Here is an 18,525-nt window from a genome sequence, read left to right on the forward strand (position 1 = left end):
GTACAAAAGATGTCATGTTTCCGAGATCGAGTTTTTAAGCAGCGCTCACATGAATGAATCATGCTCATCGCAAGCAGTAAGCTACCAACAGAAGCATTCGGAGACAGTATGAAATAGTGAATATTAGTTAAATTGATTATTTTTTGAAGATATTTGTAAACTCTTGAACGACTTGTGCCGTGTCGTCATCCATGGGAAGCTGTTCGTTAGGATCTTCGATTAACGTTCTGTTCCCAAAAAGGTTTCTCATTGTAGCATTGAACTCAGGTAGTGTTGATACGTCGAAGACCCATGCGAAACCAGTAATAGCCATGGAGAATATACCAGTTGTTATACCTGACGATAAAAATAGGGCTTTGCCTGCTTCACCATTGTAACTTTGAGTAGATGGAGGGGCATTGAAATCAAACAGTTTTGGCTTATCTAAATTAAAGCAAAGGTTAGTAATTTTGTTAATTGGGATCTTAATCAATTGATATACGTACATTTCAATGAGCTAAGCGTTCTTGAAGTCAATCTTGAAAAGAATAATGTGAATGCTGTGGCAGCAACAAATTTGAACATCTGATTCTTTCTTCTAGCATCATATAGTGATATGGGCCCTCGAAGCTCATCCTCCTTGACGTGATTATCCATTCTGTGGCTTACTAAATGTGCTTCCAATTTGACTTTCACCTAAAATAACTCCAAGATATTTTTTTCAAATGTTACCTACCGGTCTTATATTGAAATTTCAAAGGGTTAAAATACCTTTGCATATACACTTTGGGAGGATTATAGACATGGATCTCATCGACATTAAGAGGTTTTTCTTTTATACTATATGAGAATTTGTGCATATATGTTTGTTCATACGTAAGAGGAAAAAATATAAATGATATGTTACTTTTAAATTATGGTTGCTGAATATCAATCTTGTCTCATCCTTAGATTTCTTTTTATGACTTTATCTTTCTTGATGATATAAACGACAGCACCCCACCCAGAAAGGGCATCACGATCTGCGGCATTCAATAAGGCCTGACTTATCGTTTCGAATAGATCTTCGGCTTCTAAGTTTGGTTCATATAGCGATTCACACATACCAAATAATTGATCTGATGCGGTACCACTTACTATGAAATCTTTAGCTTCGTCAATACAACCGATCAAATCAAAACCTGCAATGAAAGGTTTGCCTGACTTGGAGTTGATTCCTGCAACTACAGGACCGACAAAATAAGGACCAAATCTTCTTTCATATAGAGTGCTTGACACGAGTTGTGCGAAAGTTTCTGGTTCAATGGCTCTGTCTTCTTTTAATTTGTATAAATTTGTCTTGTAACGGAAAACTTCATTTAATGTTGTCACGTCCGTAGCTAATCCTGTAATACCAAAGAAAACATGTTCATAGTTGAAGATTTTCTCGAAATTATTCGATACACCTAACGACTGACTACCCAGACGCAAGTCACATGCAATGGCAACACAATCTTTACCGGCCATCGCAACCACAATACCACCGTTAATTGAACTTGGATCAGACATTTCTCTCTCTTTGTACTATGTTTTAATTACTATCTATATCACCTGCAAATAATCCAGTTTTAAGATGGTATCAATGTATTAGTTATCCTACACTAAACTAAGGCTATATCCCTTGTCAATTGAAATTGTTCTTAAAAGGTATTCCTCTTTAAAGCTCAATCTCTTTTTTTTGCCACCTTACTTTACAAATAAAAACTAGAAATTGTTAGTCGTGTGTAATGATATTAACACATATTTTGGTCACGTGGATTATCCATTCTCATATTTGGAGGCCACAGTTGCAACGATGATCAAAACAGGCGAGCGCAGTATCTACGTGTCACTGTATAGTTAAATAGTATTCCTGTTACTTTGCATCTTATTTTGCGTCTGCGATTCTGAGTGCAGGAGCGTCATCATCTCTGCGTCACGCATCAGTTTCCCTCCACGGATCTGGCAATCGAACTGCGAACACCGTAGTGGAAAGAGCAACCCAAGTGTGAGCATTTGCAGTGTCTTCCAACGAAGTATCGCACCATTGCACAATGCGTACAGCTCAATAATGCATTTGTAATATCACTTATCCTAAAAAAGTATAGTTGCTTTTAACGCGTTATTTACAGTGACGCGGAAAAAGATATATAAAAGAAGGCCTCAGAAGATCTGGATCAAGTGAGAGAAAAAATTTTCTTTTGGGTGGCACCACATCAAAAGTACATTATATCATGTCTCAGGTGCAGGAAGAAGTCGTTGAGGAGTCTCAAAATATTGAAATACCCGAATCTATAGTAGCATCTACCATCGAGCCAAATGAAAATATAACTTCGCAACAAGGAAACGATGAAGATTTAAATGAGGATGATGTGGCTTTGGCCTCTTTTGTCCCCTTGGAAAAGTTACAAGTGAATGGTATTACCACGACTGATCTGAAGAAGTTGAGAGAGAATGGGTTACATACTGCAGAAGCCGTGGCATATGTGCCAAGGAAAGATTTGTTAGAAATTAAAGGTATATCTGAAGCCAAGGCTGATAAATTACTGAGCGAGGCCTCTAGATTAGTCCCAATGGGATTTGTCACTGCAGCTGATTTCCATTCTAGAAGAGCAGAAATGATTTGTCTAACCACTGGTTCTAAAAATTTAGATACGTTACTAGGCGGTGGTGTGGAAACGGGTTCAATTACCGAGTTGTTCGGTGAATTTAGGACGGGTAAGTCTCAATTATGTCATACATTAGCAGTCACTTGTCAGATTCCTCTCGATATTGGTGGAGGTGAAGGTAAATGTCTATATATTGATACTGAGGGAACTTTTAGACCAATAAGATTGGTTTCCATTGCCCAACGATTTGGTCTAGATCCAGACGATGCATTAAACAACGTTGCCTACGCAAGAGCATATAATGCAGACCATCAATTGAGATTATTAGACGCCGCAGCCCAAATGATGAGTGAGTCAAGATTTTCTCTAATTATTGTAGATTCGGTAATGGCACTTTATAGAACAGATTTTTCTGGCCGTGGTGAACTGAGTGCTAGGCAAATGCATTTAGCAAAATTCATGAGATCGCTACAAAGACTTGCGGACCAATTTGGTGTTGCAGTCGTAGTCACAAACCAAGTTGTTGCTCAAGTTGACGGTTCTTCAATGTTCAACCCCGATCCTAAAAAACCTATTGGTGGTAACATCATGGCACATTCTTCTACAACAAGACTAGGGTTCAAGAAAGGTAGAGGTGCACAGAGAATATGTAAAGTTGTAGACTCTCCATGTTTACCAGAAGCTGAATGTGTCTTTGCAATTTACGAAGACGGTATTGGTGACCCAAGAGAAGATGATGAGTAGATAAATATTCAATTATATAGTACTAAGTATACCCGCCCCATTCGTCATATGTTTTAATTCAAAGAAAGAAACTCAGTATTAATATTATTGTATGGCATGTAGCCACATATCTTGTTCCTATTTTTTTGCCATGGGCGCGGCTATTTAGAAATGTATAAAAGGAAGCAAATAATTTTGAAACCTGAAAGGCATACGGAGTTGAAACAGCAAAAGAAAATAGCTACTTGGCTCTCAGATTCTATGATACTTATTTATTGAGATTTTGATACGAGTCGTTATTTATTGATTGATATTTATTTGATCGATCATACTGCTTCCTAAGCTGAGATAAAACACTCACGTTAAGCTACTAAAATATAAAAATTAAAAAAAAGCAAACCTTCCATTACTTAGTTACGTTCAATAGCAAGACTAGTTAGGTTACCAACTGAATTGGATCATCTGTTTAATGCCCTTTCAAGCACTTTTGTAGATGATTGTTAAAAACACACATCGTCAAAAACGATTTAAAAATTCTACGGAGTTCGAACTGACTGTACGCAGAGAAATAACTCCACAATTTCTTGGTATAAAAAAGTGGAAGGAATAATCATATTATTTTTTCCATATTACTAAACAATCATATTAATGAAGCTAGTGACTAATTTCTAAGACCAATCATAAACAACTGTATCTAACCAAGTTTATCAATTGGTGAACACTTTATCTCCCCTTTTTTCTGAAAAATCAACTGTTTAGACAAAGCTACGTTTACTAATACCTCAGACATTTTCAGTACCTCATTTAGACAAATTAGCAAGGAGCAACAACTCTATCCAAATATATAATGAGACTAAATCCTTTTTTATCTGTCGGTAGGACTCATAAGGATAAGAATAAAGAGAATTTTGGCCATACTGCTACCCATATTAAACATGGTCCAACCGAAAAGAAACAACCATCGAGTAAGAAGGAAGCGGTATCCTCAATTGTGCAAGAACTTCCAAGGGATATGATTGCTCAAATACCTAGAACAGCTTCATTAACAAGCACTCCGTCTAGCAGTACTAAAAATGACTTAGCAGCATCTATAACCACTTCACTTCCTCCAAATCATCAGGCCATTGAAGAGTTCTTAGATATTGATATAAAACGAATAACCCCATCTATTTCTGAAGTACTACCTTATGGAGATGGCTCGAACAAAATTTTTGGCTACGAAAATTTTGGGAATACGTGCTACTGTAATTCGATATTACAGTGTCTCTTTTTCTTGGACGATTTTAGAATAGATATTCTAAAACATCCCAGGAAAGAAAGTATTGATGGGCGTAAACTCAAATACTCTGGCAACACTCCAAGAATATTCACTTTAGAAAGTTTCGAAAACATGAGTAGTAATAATAATAGCTCCGGTACAAACAATCCGAGCAAACCCACTCAAGATAATGAAAACCATACCACAACAGTCACTAATCCCAACTCTGTTAGTTCCAATTTAATATCTAGTACGACAGCAAACACTAATAGTAACAAACCTAATGATCCTCTACAAAGAAGAAACTCCTTCATGTCGTCCTTTTCAAAATCTAATTCTGACCGAACTCTAAGTAATAATAATAGCTCTGCCAATAGCAACAGTAATATTAGCTCTAGTTCGAATAAAAGTCATATAGAACCAACCCACACAGTCATAATGACTGCTGATTCAATTACTGAAAAGCTACATAATGGTTGTGAACAAATTATTATCGGTAGGAAAACGGCCCCTTCGCTTCTCAATTACAAGAGTGCTTTTGAATTTGATGACCCATATAACAGCGAACAAAGAAAAAAAGTTGCATTAATCACAGGTCCTGTCCTCAATATCGATCATACAATAAAACAGACAAAAAAACCAAATCTATACCTCTGTTTAAGAGACATTTTTGAATGTGTAGTGGAGAATGAAAATTTAACCGGGGTAATATCTCCGTATCAGTTCGTTCGCACATTAAAAAAGGAAAACATTTTGTTCAGTACAATGATGCAGCAGGATGCACATGAATTTTTGAACTTCCTTTTAAATGAACTTAACGACTTTTTACAACTTTCAAATGAAAAAAACTTTATACTAGATCAATTTCAAGGAACATTGACAAATCAAATCAAGTGTCTTACTTGTGACACACTCACCTCGAATAATGAACCATTTTTAGACTTTCCAATTGAAGTCAAGAACGATGATGAAGATTTAAACATACAAGACATTTTAAATAAGTATCACCAAAGGGAAATCCTGAACGGGACCAATAAATTTTACTGCAATCAATGTCATGGTTTGCAGGAAGCAGAGAGAATTGTTGGATTGAAGAAACTTCCTCATACATTGGCACTGCACTTGAAAAGATTTAAATATTTAGAGGAAAAGAATGCAAATACAAAATTATTTAACAAAATTGAATATCCGCTAATACTGAGTGTATCTTCTACGTTTAATGATTCCATTCATAAAAAATACGAACTAATTTCAATTGTGGTACATTTGGGCGGTGGTCCCCACCATGGCCACTATGTCTCAATTTGCAAAAGTGATAAATTTGGCTGGCTATTATTCGATGATGAGACTGTCGAGTCAATCAATGAAGAAACTGTACTAAAATTTGTCGGAGATCCAGAAGATCAAACTACTGCCTATGTATTATTTTACAGAGAAATTGATTGCGACAACGATAAGGACTGTGATACTGACAGTATTCCCCTACCAAAGAGTAGAAGTGAATACGAAGCAAATATCGAATGCTTAGTTAAATATGATGACAAGATTAAATTAAATGAAATGAAAAGGGCTGAAAAGCAAAAAATTGAAGAGGAGGCTAGGATAGAATCAATACAAGAAGAAGGAGAGATGGAACTTGGTAAAACGAGGAAAAATAATAGTCATCATAAGATGTCATCTCAAAATAATAAAAACAACAGAAAATCTAAATTATTAGGTTTTGTTAAAGTATGAAATAAAATCCATATGCAATACATATTATTTACGGCCTATTTTTAATTTTTAATGATATAATTTCTTCTCTATATTGCTTGAGTATTAAGCTTCTGGCGCATGAGTAAATAAATATGAAACGGATTCACCATTATGTAGTCTTCTGATTGCCTCCGCCAGTATTGGACTGATATCGATTTGAGCGACCTTTGGGGTGTCTAAATCAACAGGAACAGTATTGGTACAAACTATTCTTGATAATTTACTGTTGGCGATCTTAGCTTCAGCATCACCTGAGAATATACCATGTGTAACAAGAGAAATAACCTCTTTTGCACCATGTTGCAATAAGGTATCACAAGCCTTGGCCAAAGTACCACAAGTATCAGCCATATCATCAACCAAAAGACATATCTTATCAGTAACATCACCAACTAAAACCATTCTGGAGACTTCGTTGGCCTTTTGTCTTTCTTTATGAATTAGTGCGAAATTTAAGTCTAGTTTATCAGCTATTGAAGCAACTCTCTTTGCACCGCCTGCATCAGGTGAAACGAGAATAGCACTGGCTAAGTCAATATTTTTCTTCATATAACTTAGTGTACTTGGTTCTGCGTATAAGTTATCAACAGGGATATTGAAGAACCCTTGAATCTGTGAAGCATGTAAATCCATTGTGATGACATGATCACAACCAGCAGTCTGTATAAGATTTGCAACTAATTTGGCTGTAATCGGTGCACGAGACTTGTCCTTTCTATCCTGTCTAGCATAAGGGAAATTTGGTATAACCGCCGTTATTCTTCTAGCAGAAGCAGCTTTACATGCGTGGATCAATATTAATAGTTCCATCAAAAAGTCATTAATTTCCTCAGCACCAATACCAGTTTGAATAATATAAACGTCTTCATCACGTATACTTTCACCGATTGTTACTGATGTTTCTTTATTCGAGTATTGGTAGACACCGACCTTCGATAATGGTATACCTAATCTTTTTGAAATTAACTCCGCTAACTCTGGATGCGAGTTGCCTGCTAATAACTTAATACTGTTGGTTGACATGTCCTCGTTATCTGAACCCATTCTTCTTATCTTTTAATGCAACAAGTGGATAGAACGACTACTTAGTCTTCGATGAGTTATAGAATGTAATATTTTTTTTTTTCAAATCTGAAAAATTTTCCTTGATATAGATTAACGCGGGCATATAGATCAGGGCTACATATGACTATGTAAAGTACTGAATTGAATCGCTTGAAATGGAACAATTCAGAACTCTTCGACCCTCAAAATAAGCTTACCTTGAGCTCTTTGTGTTAGCATATATGCAAATGCGTCCTCGTGGTCCTTCCAATCGTAGACCTTATCGACTATGCATGTAACAATCTGGCTATCAAGGAGTTCGTAACACCTGTTGATCCAGTCGTTTTTGGAGGCTAACTTAACATTGGGATCAAAATAAAAATGCGAATAATCATATGAATACAGCATTGACCCAAATAATTTCCTTGCATTTGCACTTGGATTGTCTAGCGAATTGTAAATGTCATTTTTATAATCCGAGACGTAATCACCCACTGTCGTAACGTAAGCACCGTTTTTATTAATCAATGAAGTCGAATGACGAAGAATGTCATAACCACCAATAAAGTCGAGTACAATATCGAATTTTCCTTGATCATATACTGTTTCAATTTCGTTATTTGTCTGAGAGTCAATAATCGATATTTTTTGTTCAGATATTACCTTTCTCAAAGGCTTACTTGATTTACCTCTACATTTCAAATAGTCAATGAACAACATCTCTTCTCGTAAATCTGGGAAGAAAATCTTCAGTTTCTCTGAACTTGAGCCTGTAGTGACGATCATCAACTTTTTAGCAACCTTATAATGATACTTTAATAGTTGTATAGTAAACATGGCAACGGAGCTAGTACCACCATTAATCAGTATATTTGCTTCATTTTTCAAAAAACCTTTCCTTTCAAGCCTATCAAGTATATTAAATGCAGTACCCAGACAATAAAGACTACCAGCGGCTGCAGTAGGAGATAAACCTTCTGGTCTAACAAGAATTGGATCGACAGAAGGATCTATCAAAATTGAAGTTTGCAAACAACCAATTGCCAAATGAGGATGATAGAATATACCAAACACTTCATCTCCGATATTCCAGTGACCTTGTAAATTTTGACCGACATGTGTTATCATACCGCTGTATTCCCTGCCTAAACCTGCCTCACGGTATATTGCAGATGAGTAACCGTTTCTAATTTTGAAATCAATGGGATTCAGTCCAACATATTTTACTTGCACCACCAACTTATTTTTTGGGACTGGTAATTTTATTTTGCTATCATAGGAGAATTCAGTAGGACCATGTTTTGAACGGAAGACCAATGCTTTTGTAGGAATGAATTTCACGTTTCTCAAGGGCCTTGCAACCCTTTCCAATTTCATTTCATCAATTTTTATCTCTTTTGGTACGTTCCCTTTCGGTGGTGATAAGACACCTGCCTCTAATTTAGAATCACGGTTGTTTAGTAACCTATCTGCCATCAATACACTTTACTTTTCCGTATATTTCTGGTAGACAAGATCCAAGTTGTTCTTTATTTTCTTAATGTGAGAATACATAAAAGTCCGGAATTTGTTAGTCACAGATATAATAAAGATTATAACTTCATATTTAGTATAGATTATAACTTCATATCTAGAATAGATTACACACGATAGCTATCGTAAACAGCAAGAGAGTTTGTGATCATAATTATGCTGTGATGTACGGAAGAACCGCATTCAAGTGATACCAATTTCATTGTAAAAAGAGTGATCTGTAAGCCAGCACAGTCAAAAACCCTTCTTGCTCAAGTTAATCCAATTAGCAAGTATATCCTCTTCGCTTTTGACTTATTTAACTGAATTTTAAATTGTGAGATTATTCTACTCCTTTGTGTTCATTTGACTGCTAAGTATAAACCCATACCATTTGTATCAACCCACACATTGTTTATTTTCCTGAAAAAGTTATTCAAATTTTTTGGAAAATTGGCAAAACCGAAAAACTGAGCGCAACCGCATCACGTCTCACAATAATGGGGCAATGTTTCTGATGGGAACAGAAACGTTCCCTCTCGTGGGGAAGAAGATTCTCTTTCTCTGACGGCATTGGTAGGAGCTAGACTGAGTGCCGGGGGGAGCCGATGTAGGAATGAGCGTAACTCTACTGGGGGCAGTCGCAATGTCTTCCTTCTAACTCTAGGATACTCTCGCTGGAAAACTTCTCATTGGCGTTACGATCTTTCAGTGCGTACGCAATGGAAATGCAAAATATTAGTGATTAAGATTGATATACTAAGTGGATTTTTGTAGATTCATTTACAATACGTATACAAATCACACCAGTACAAAACGTATGTGCAATTTAATGGATAGATTGAGATGAAATCAAGAGGATTACTATGGCGAAATGCTCGATGAATTAATCGATATTACGAGATATATTGGTTACCAAAATGGAAAATTTTAGACGCAAGAACAAAGAGCAACATGGAAGATATATCTTTCTTGATACATTTATTTTATTTGAAAACTCAATACTAACAAGAATAAATTTTATTTGAAATAGATTTGATTAAAAATGGGTATTTCTCGTGATTCTCGTCACAAAAGATCAGCCACCGGTGCTAAGCGTGCTCAATTCAGAAAGAAGAGAAAGTTCGAATTAGGTCGTCAACCAGCTAACACCAAGATTGGTACCAAGAGAATTCATTCTGTCAGAACCAGAGGTGGTAACAAGAAGTTCAGAGCTTTAAGAATCGAAACTGGTAACTTCTCCTGGGCTTCCGAAGGTGTTTCCAAGAAGACTAGAATTGCTGGTGTCGTGTATCACCCATCCAACAATGAATTAGTCAGAACCAACACTTTAACCAAGGCTGCTATTGTTCAAATCGATGCTACTCCATTCAGACAATGGTACGAAGCTCACTACGGTCAAACTTTAGGTAAGAAGAAGAACACCAAGGAAGAAGAAGTCGTTGCCAAGTCCAAGAACTCCGAAAGAAAATGGGCTTCCAGAGCTGCTAATGCCAAGATTGAACAAGCTGTTGAATCTCAATTCTCTGCTGGTAGATTATACGCTTGTATTTCTTCCAGACCAGGTCAATCTGGTAGATGTGATGGTTACATCTTAGAAGGTGAAGAATTAGCTTTCTACTTAAGAAGATTAACTGCTAAGAAATAAGCATATTAAAAAGCTTTATGTTTTTCCATGTACACTTTTTCATCTCTTTACCATATATAACCTTTTTTAGAGTTTTATACTAATAATAAACACAAATGATTTAAAAATATTAAAAAACCAACTTATGGCATGATCATGGAATGTAATTCGAAGTTTAAGAGAGTTTTGCATTATACGAGCAATCAGGACAAGAGAACAAGTTAAATAGATAAAGTATTTAAGCAAGATAGAGTTTGAATCAGAAAAAAAAGGCAATAAAATCGTTATCTGCATCCCCTTCAAAGAAAGGTCGGTACAGGTCTGTGTAAATTTCATTTCTCATCATAATCAAAGAAGTAATATTGATCAATACAATACTACGATAGTGAACTCACTATACAGATTGTTCCTTTGGGCTCTTTCAAAACATAGATTGTAAAGAGTCTAATAAATTTTCCTGACTGAAAATGTCGTCTTTATATAAAATTTTCGAAAAAATGTATTTGATGAAAAAAAATAAAAAATTAGAGATGAGCTTAGGTGGAAAAAAAACGCATACAAGTTTGATTAGGGTTAGGAAATATGAGTGATATACTGATATTAGAGATTCCGAGGGGCTTGACTATTGGAATTGATACATTTTCATTAGAAGTGAAGGCAAAACAACCGATATATGGGATAAGTAAGATTCCGAGTGGGATTCATGTTATTCATTTTCAACACGATGAGTTGAGGTATGGGTACTGGTTCACACACGGTAACTTTATAATAAAATGGAATACTGAGACTGAATTGTATGAGATGTGTGAAGAGAAGGATTTAGTGAAGTTCGAGAATTCATTGAACGATTATATTTCTAGAAATCTTGTATTGAAATATCCATCCATCGATGAATGGTTTCGATTAATTGAGTATATCGATTGGGTCCAAGTGTGCCATATCATGGGGGGTAAAGAAAAAGAAGGTGCTACTGTGTTTTATAGTGATTCATCTATGAGCACTGCTGAAGAAACAGAGATATTGAGAAAACGACTCAAGAATAGTAACGATGACGATGATAAGATATTTGATTATACTACGGTAAGATTTAAATCTAGAGAAGCTATACGATCTGATCATCAGATGGAAGATTTCTTAGATAAATCGTACTATTTCAACGAAATAATAATGAAAAAACGATTTCATGGTAAGATTTCCATGTATCTTGGAGAATTACAATTTGCATATTTGAATAGTATACTATTTGGAAATTATGGGTCAAGTTTACAATGGCATAATCTAATTGAATTAATTTGTGGATCATCCATTGTTGATACTGAGTACATGAGTAAACTTGATAGTACACTTTCTGTTGAGCTCAAGATTTTACCGATAGAGTATATCGATATCCTAATAAATGATGATATGTGGATAAGAAGTTTGAATAAATCTTTTCAAAAAGAGAGATTGCCACTAACGAAAAGAGAAATGCAGTTGAAAAAACCCGAGTTTGTAAATAACTCCAGAGAAGGTGAATCTGAAGAAGAGGAAGATCCATACGATAGAAGTTTCCTACTACAAGAAGAAGATGATTCAGAAGATGAATACAAACCGACTGTTGTTAGTGGGATATACTACGAAAGATCACGTGATGTATAAAATTGGGAAAAAAAAAATATATACGTAATTGCAAATTCGATGGCACTCCGAGATGCGATGTGGATGCATTACCCTATGCAAGGCATCTCAACGGGATGCCGTCCTGGCCCCCAGAAGTGCAGTCCATCCCCCAAACACCACACCTGCAGAGGCAGATATATGTACCGTCTTCTCCGAGGGTAACCCCCCCATCCAGTAGGGGGCAGCAGAAGGCAATGGAAAAGTTTTGAAGGGGCCGGCGAAGCTGAAAGAAAACCAAAAAAAAACAACCTCAGCGGCTGTTTTGGGCTTCCAGTTGTAGAAGGTTATGGAACAATCTAGAAGGAGAAAAGTATTGTGATTTATTTACCACAAGGGGATTTGGGAATAAGTGTCAGTGGGACGGCATACTGTATATAAGGAATTGATCTATTCTGTTTCATGAGATACCATGTAGTATCTTTCTTATATTCGTTTCTCTTATATTATTCTCTTATTACAACCATACACAAACTATTAGATAGATAATGTCAAAAGCTGTCGGTATAGATTTAGGTACAACTTATTCGTGTGTAGCTCATTTCACCAACGATCGTGTGGAAATTATTGCAAACGATCAGGGTAATAGAACTACTCCATCATACGTAGCATTTACTGATACAGAAAGATTGATTGGTGATGCCGCAAAGAATCAAGCTGCAATTAACCCTCCAAACACTGTTTTTGATGCAAAGAGATTAATTGGTCGTAAATTCGATGATCCAGAAGTTACGAATGATGCTAAACATTTCCCATTTAAAGTCATCTCCAAGGAAGGTAAACCTGTAGTGGAAGTAGAATATAAAGGTGAAAGAAAAACTTTCACTCCAGAAGAAATCTCTTCAATGGTCCTAACTAAAATGAAGGAAACTGCTGAAAATTACTTAGGTACAAAAGTTAATGACGCCGTTGTCACCGTTCCTGCCTATTTTAACGATTCTCAAAGACAAGCAACAAAGGATGCAGGTACAATTGCAGGTTTAAACGTCTTAAGAATCATTAATGAACCAACTGCAGCTGCAATTGCTTACGGTTTAGATAAAGATACCAAACATGAACATAACGTTCTGATTTTTGATTTAGGTGGTGGTACTTTCGATGTCTCCTTATTATCCATCGATGAAGGTATTTTTGAAGTTAAAGCTACTGCTGGTGATACTCATTTAGGTGGTGAAGATTTTGATAACAGATTAGTTTCTCATTTAGCCAACGAATTTAAGAGGAAAAATAAGAAAGATATTACTACTAATCAAAGATCATTGAGAAGATTAAGAACCGCTGCTGAAAGGGCTAAAAGAGCCCTATCATCCTCTTCTCAGACTTCTATTGAAATTGACTCATTGTATGAAGGTATTGATTTCTATACTTCACTTACAAGGGCTAGATTTGAAGAATTATGTGCTGATTTGTTTAGATCCACTTTAGAACCAGTAGAAAGGGTATTAAGAGATTCTAAATTAGATAAATCTCAAATTAATGAAATTGTCTTAGTTGGTGGTTCGACAAGAATTCCAAAAGTCCAAAAATTGGTCACTGATTTCTTTAATGGTAAAGAACCAAATAGAACAATCAATCCAGATGAAGCTGTTGCTTATGGTGCTGCTGTTCAAGCCGCTATCTTAACAGGTGATCAGTCGACAAAGACACAAGATTTGTTACTACTGGATGTTGCTCCATTATCATTAGGTATTGAAACTGCAGGCGGTATAATGACTAAATTGATTCCAAGAAATTCTACAATTCCAACAAAGAAATCAGAAACTTTCTCAACTTATGCTGATAATCAACCAGGTGTATTGATTCAAGTTTATGAAGGTGAAAGAACGAGAACTAAAGATAATAATATTTTAGGTAAATTCGAATTATCTGGTATTCCTCCTGCTCCAAGAGGTGTTCCACAAATTGAAGTCACTTTTGATATTGATGCAAATGGTATCTTAAACGTTTCTGCGATAGAAAAAGGTACAGGTAAATCAAATAAGATTACTATTACAAATGATAAAGGTAGGTTATCAAAAGAAGATATAGAACAAATGGTTTCAGAAGCTGAAAAATTCAAAGCTGAAGATGAAAGGGAAGCTGAACGTGTTCAAGCAAAGAATCAATTAGAATCCTATGCATTCTCGTTGAAAAATAGCATCTCTGAAGCTGCCTTTAAAGAGAAAGTTGGCGAAGAAGACTTTAAAAAATTGGAAGAAGCTTCTAAGGAAACAATCGACTGGTTAGATGCATCTCAAGCTGCTTCTACAGAAGAGTATCAAGACAAACAAAAAGAATTGGAAGGTATTGCAAATCCAATTATGACTAAGTTTTATGGTGCTGGAGGATCAATGCCAGGTGCGGGTGGTCCAATGCCAGGTGCAGGTGGCCCAATGCCAGGTGCAGGCCCAACAGGTGGTGCTGATTCAGGCCCAACGGTTGAAGAAGTTGACTGAAAATCTCGATATATATTTTCATTTTTATTTCCCTCTCGTCTAACTTCTTCTTCTACTTCAGTTTCTTTCTCTACACGATTGTGCGTTTTACAAAAAGGTAATGAAATGATATATACAGCAACTATCTAAACTATTAAATGTTATATAAAACAAATAGTTGATTAAATGCCATCATTGAAACCAAAGATTTCCACGCGTCATTTCTTCTTATTTTCCGCGATGTCCTAATTTATTATACGTGATGATATGGCAAAAAAGGAATTGAAGAAAATGATACAATCTACCTCAAGGAAACCTGCCCCATCGTCACCATATCTGCCTGCTTCTTACCCTTCTAGAGGCTGAAATATGGCAGAACAGAATAGTACCCATGATTTTGAAACTTCGCTCAACAACATGGAACCCAATATGAATATACCGTCTGATCCTCCAGAACCATCTTTAAGTGAGCAAACAACGCCTCAAAAGACAGCCAGTAACTCTGAACTGAGTAGTAGTGCACCAAGATCGATAGTGGGCGATATCATATCGAATAGGTCCAAAAAATCTTCGTTCCCCACGTCATCTCCTATATTTAATAACGAAAAGAAAGCAGCGCAACGCAATAGAACTAGACAATCAAGAAGAGAAACATCTACTCTACAGAAAAGGGGTGGATTGGACGCAATGGAGAAGTTCATAATGGAAAGTGAGCAAAGAGACGAGATGGAGAACTTGAATTTGCAGGCAATGAACCATTCTATCCCCTTTGATCACATCACTACACTGGAAGAAGAACAACGAGAACAAATCGAGCTTGAAGATGATGATTTGCTACAGTTTATAGAACACAGAGAGGAATATGAACGTGAATTAGAGCAACTGTTGAGTGAGTTTTCTGTCACGTGAAAATCACATGTAATGTTCACTTTTATTTTTTTTTTTTGGCCTTCTCCCTCACGATTAAGGGAAAATGGATGATTAATAGAGAGGAAAGCATCCCAAAGATTTTGGTTTTAACGATACTATTAAGGAGGTTACACAACTACAAAGACTAAAACTAATATTACGATGAGGTCTAGTTTTAAAACAGAGTTTGATTTTGAAAAGAGGAAAGCTGAAGCTGAGAGGATAACAAGCAGGTTCAAGAATAGAATCCCAGTTATATGTGAGAAAGCTGAAAAGTCTGACGTACCAGAAATTGATAAGAGGAAATATTTAGTACCTGATGACTTGACTGTTGGTCAGTTTATCTACGTTATAAGAAAAAGGATTCTTCTACCACCGGAAAAGGCGATATTCATATTTGTAAATGATACTCTACCTCCAACAGCGGCTCTAATGTCTACTGTATACCAAGAACATAAGGACATGGATGGGTTCCTGTACGTTACTTATTCTGGCGAAAACACTTTCGGTAATGCGTTATAGCATGACATTAATGGTGGAACATATTTCATATAACATTCACGAGAAGGTTTTCCAAACCTAGTCCCGATTTCTTCCCCCCCTATATATGGTCACAAATAGTTATATAAAACTTAAATTAAAAGAAAATAACACATTTTTTGAAGCATTTAGTAGTTTCCCACTATATATCTTTTCGATTCATCATGGTTTAGAGCTTTTTCTACAGCTTAAAAATTCTATATCTCGATGCGTCACAAAAGCTACTTTAGTGCAAAACGTCAGTGCAAAACTACCAGTAAGCCATGAAGGATCATACTAACAAGTATAGAGCTATGAAGGTAAAGAAAAGAAGCTCAAATGGAGGGCCATTGCATACAATTGATAATAATGTACCAGTGAAGAAGAGAAACCTGTCAAATAAAAATTCGTTAATATTACAAGAATTTGAAGAAAAACAGTCAGATGACGACTGCGTTCCTGCCAGACTAGATAGTGACATGGCTGAATATCAGAAGTTACAGGAATTACAATATCTACAAAATTCTATGCAGGATGCAAATGTCAGTTCCCATGGAACGAACATTTTACCGTTAAATAAGAGAACATTAAAACAATTACAAACCCAAATATTTCAGTTAGAAACATCAAAGTTCGATTGTTCACATTTTCTTTGTAGTAAAGCAAATATGGAAACGATCGAGTTTTCAAGATTATGGTTCTTATTTGAACTAGAAATGAGTTACGACGGGAAAATAAACTTAAGAAATGATTGCTACTATAATAAAGTTTATTTCACCCTAGACAACCATTGGGAGCAAAGTAACTGTCTCGCTCTCGAACACAATAAAGGATATCCAATTATTCCCCTGGCACAACTATTGATACCCAAATTAGACTTCGAACCAAGTCGTATCGATGATCTAGACGTTTATATGGAAACCGTTATCGACAATTCGCTCTTGGCCCCAAGGAAAAAGAAAATTCCACCAACGCTATTATTTCAAAGGAATGTAATCGACATCTTTGAAGATGTGCCCCCAATTGATACCAAAAATATTTTACGTAACGATTCAACTTCTTTTACGAGTTCAACTAAATCTGAGAATGATCAAAAAAATATCAACAAGGAATTTTTGAACTCTAGAAAAGTTAGGTATTTCGAATGAGATTATTGATATTGAATTATCTCACCTTATAAATAAATCTGTAGTGTTCTTAAAATCACAAACGCGTATATCATTACATTAAATTTGATACTGATATAAATATCCTACAATGCTATTACTAAGTATTTCTTCTTCCAAGTCTATTATTTCATATTTGACGCCTACTACTTCTTCCTCTTTTCTTTGACCTCATCGTCCGTCGTAGGATGCAGCCTAATAACATTAGGATAATCTGGTCTGTTAGCCATATGGCCTTGGTGCCAATCATAACTTAATGCAATAGCTAGAACAGAACCATTTCTGTTGAAATTTACTACAGGAATAGATGCATTCAATGACGGGAAACCTCTCAACCTGTGCCTATGATCTTTATCCCAGAAATGGAATGAACCATCACTACCCGCAGTTACAAAAGTGCCGTATATTGGATGGAAAGCTATACTATTAACAGAGTAAACGATTGTTTGACCTTGAGCACCTGCTGCCCTAGTAGTACTATTCTGTCTATGACATTTGAACGAGAATCCTGACTTCTTTTGTACTTCATCATCAACGTATCTTATTGCACATCTACCTTCGACCGAACCAATTGCATACCCATCACCTTGGTTATAACATGCAACAACCCTAGTTTGCCATTTTAAAGGCGATTGCGTTGCTTTAAATATCGTCGTCGGATTATTGAGGTTGATTATGGCAATATGTTTTTCTGCTGTTCCTACAACAAGTAATTGTTGCTTATTATCCATTGTATATACCCTATCAGGCATCATCATCGTCGATATTGGAGTTGGTTGTCTAAGATCCCAGTATTTTATAGTCTTATCCCATGAACCTGTGACCAAACATTCTTGATTTGTAGGACCGCAATTGACGAATCTCAATGTCTTCACCGGACCATCATGGTTCCCTACTTGTTGCGCTTGTCCACTTGCTACGTCAAACAGTTTTACGGTATTATCACATGCACCGGATGCTACTTTTGTTCCATCACTGCTCCATCTTGTGCATAAAACAGGTCCTGCATGGTCATATTGTGAACGACCCTGGGCAACACCATTTTGGACATCCCAAATTCTAACTTTACCGTCCCAGGAACTTACTGCGAATAGAAAATCCCGTTGGGAAGAGAATGCAATATCACTAATCGAATCTTCTGCTGGGTTTGGTATCACTATATCATTCGCCAAATCCTTCTCCGTTGCCATTGTAAGACTTGTTCCCGTTGAAGTGCTCGACCGTTGAAAAAAGGACATACTGCTATTCAATCAATACCACTCTATTTAGATATACTAGTCCATGTTACTTAACCTGGAAGCTCTACTCTACTTTTTATTTTTGAAATATTATAACG

The 18,525-nt window shown here is 36.1% G+C and overlaps 13 protein-coding genes across 13 annotated transcripts; 8 read left to right on the forward strand and 5 right to left on the reverse strand.

Annotated features, from left to right (window-relative positions):
* Nucleotides 1-136: 136 nt before the first annotated feature.
* On the reverse strand, nt 137-636 carry KAFR0K01780 (uncharacterized protein; the record flags this gene model as incomplete). The annotated part of the gene is made up of 2 exons (XM_003959618.1): nt 137-423; nt 486-636. 2 exons carry the CDS (start codon nt 634-636, stop codon nt 137-139), a joined length of 438 nt encoding a protein of 145 aa, XP_003959667.1.
* A 273-nt stretch (nt 637-909) lies between these two features.
* PUP3 (proteasome core particle subunit beta 3) lies at nt 910-1,527 on the reverse strand (the record flags this gene model as incomplete). Its single annotated transcript, XM_003959619.1, has 1 exon — nt 910-1,527. The coding sequence occupies one exon, from the start codon at nt 1,525-1,527 to the stop codon at nt 910-912; it is 618 nt and encodes a 205-aa protein (XP_003959668.1).
* A 704-nt stretch (nt 1,528-2,231) lies between these two features.
* Nucleotides 2,232-3,350, forward strand: RAD51 (recombinase RAD51; the record flags this gene model as incomplete). The annotated part of the gene is made up of 1 exon (XM_003959620.1): nt 2,232-3,350. The coding sequence occupies one exon, from the start codon at nt 2,232-2,234 to the stop codon at nt 3,348-3,350; it is 1,119 nt and encodes a 372-aa protein (XP_003959669.1).
* Nucleotides 3,351-4,176: 826 nt separating this feature from the next.
* Nucleotides 4,177-6,321, forward strand: KAFR0K01810 (uncharacterized protein; the record flags this gene model as incomplete). Its single annotated transcript, XM_003959621.1, has 1 exon — nt 4,177-6,321. One exon carries the CDS (start codon nt 4,177-4,179, stop codon nt 6,319-6,321), a length of 2,145 nt encoding a protein of 714 aa, XP_003959670.1.
* An 84-nt stretch (nt 6,322-6,405) lies between these two features.
* Nucleotides 6,406-7,365, reverse strand: KAFR0K01820 (ribose-phosphate diphosphokinase; the record flags this gene model as incomplete). The annotated part of the gene is made up of 1 exon (XM_003959622.1): nt 6,406-7,365. One exon carries the CDS (start codon nt 7,363-7,365, stop codon nt 6,406-6,408), a length of 960 nt encoding a protein of 319 aa, XP_003959671.1.
* Nucleotides 7,366-7,572: 207 nt separating this feature from the next.
* KAFR0K01830 (uncharacterized protein) lies at nt 7,573-8,862 on the reverse strand (the record flags this gene model as incomplete). The annotated part of the gene is made up of 1 exon (XM_003959623.1): nt 7,573-8,862. The coding sequence occupies one exon, from the start codon at nt 8,860-8,862 to the stop codon at nt 7,573-7,575; it is 1,290 nt and encodes a 429-aa protein (XP_003959672.1).
* Nucleotides 8,863-9,943: 1,081 nt separating this feature from the next.
* Nucleotides 9,944-10,546, forward strand: RPS8B (40S ribosomal protein eS8; the record flags this gene model as incomplete). Its single annotated transcript, XM_003959624.1, has 1 exon — nt 9,944-10,546. The coding sequence occupies one exon, from the start codon at nt 9,944-9,946 to the stop codon at nt 10,544-10,546; it is 603 nt and encodes a 200-aa protein (XP_003959673.1).
* Nucleotides 10,547-11,107: 561 nt separating this feature from the next.
* Nucleotides 11,108-12,163, forward strand: AAR2 (U5 snRNP complex subunit AAR2; the record flags this gene model as incomplete). The annotated part of the gene is made up of 1 exon (XM_003959625.1): nt 11,108-12,163. The coding sequence occupies one exon, from the start codon at nt 11,108-11,110 to the stop codon at nt 12,161-12,163; it is 1,056 nt and encodes a 351-aa protein (XP_003959674.1).
* A 506-nt stretch (nt 12,164-12,669) lies between these two features.
* On the forward strand, nt 12,670-14,616 carry KAFR0K01860 (uncharacterized protein; the record flags this gene model as incomplete). Its single annotated transcript, XM_003959626.1, has 1 exon — nt 12,670-14,616. The coding sequence occupies one exon, from the start codon at nt 12,670-12,672 to the stop codon at nt 14,614-14,616; it is 1,947 nt and encodes a 648-aa protein (XP_003959675.1).
* A 348-nt stretch (nt 14,617-14,964) lies between these two features.
* On the forward strand, nt 14,965-15,504 carry RTT105 (Rtt105p; the record flags this gene model as incomplete). The annotated part of the gene is made up of 1 exon (XM_003959627.1): nt 14,965-15,504. The coding sequence occupies one exon, from the start codon at nt 14,965-14,967 to the stop codon at nt 15,502-15,504; it is 540 nt and encodes a 179-aa protein (XP_003959676.1).
* A 162-nt stretch (nt 15,505-15,666) lies between these two features.
* On the forward strand, nt 15,667-16,026 carry KAFR0K01880 (autophagy-related protein 8; the record flags this gene model as incomplete). Its single annotated transcript, XM_003959628.1, has 1 exon — nt 15,667-16,026. One exon carries the CDS (start codon nt 15,667-15,669, stop codon nt 16,024-16,026), a length of 360 nt encoding a protein of 119 aa, XP_003959677.1.
* Nucleotides 16,027-16,307: 281 nt separating this feature from the next.
* MAM1 (Mam1p) lies at nt 16,308-17,171 on the forward strand (the record flags this gene model as incomplete). The annotated part of the gene is made up of 1 exon (XM_003959629.1): nt 16,308-17,171. One exon carries the CDS (start codon nt 16,308-16,310, stop codon nt 17,169-17,171), a length of 864 nt encoding a protein of 287 aa, XP_003959678.1.
* A 164-nt stretch (nt 17,172-17,335) lies between these two features.
* On the reverse strand, nt 17,336-18,427 carry GLE2 (RNA export factor GLE2; the record flags this gene model as incomplete). The annotated part of the gene is made up of 1 exon (XM_003959630.1): nt 17,336-18,427. The coding sequence occupies one exon, from the start codon at nt 18,425-18,427 to the stop codon at nt 17,336-17,338; it is 1,092 nt and encodes a 363-aa protein (XP_003959679.1).
* Between the last annotated feature and the right edge of the window lie 98 nt (nt 18,428-18,525).

Source organism: Kazachstania africana, chromosome 11, assembly GCF_000304475.1.
Source record: "Kazachstania africana CBS 2517 chromosome 11, complete genome".
Classification (NCBI taxonomy): Eukaryota; Fungi; Ascomycota; class Saccharomycetes; order Saccharomycetales; family Saccharomycetaceae; genus Kazachstania; species Kazachstania africana.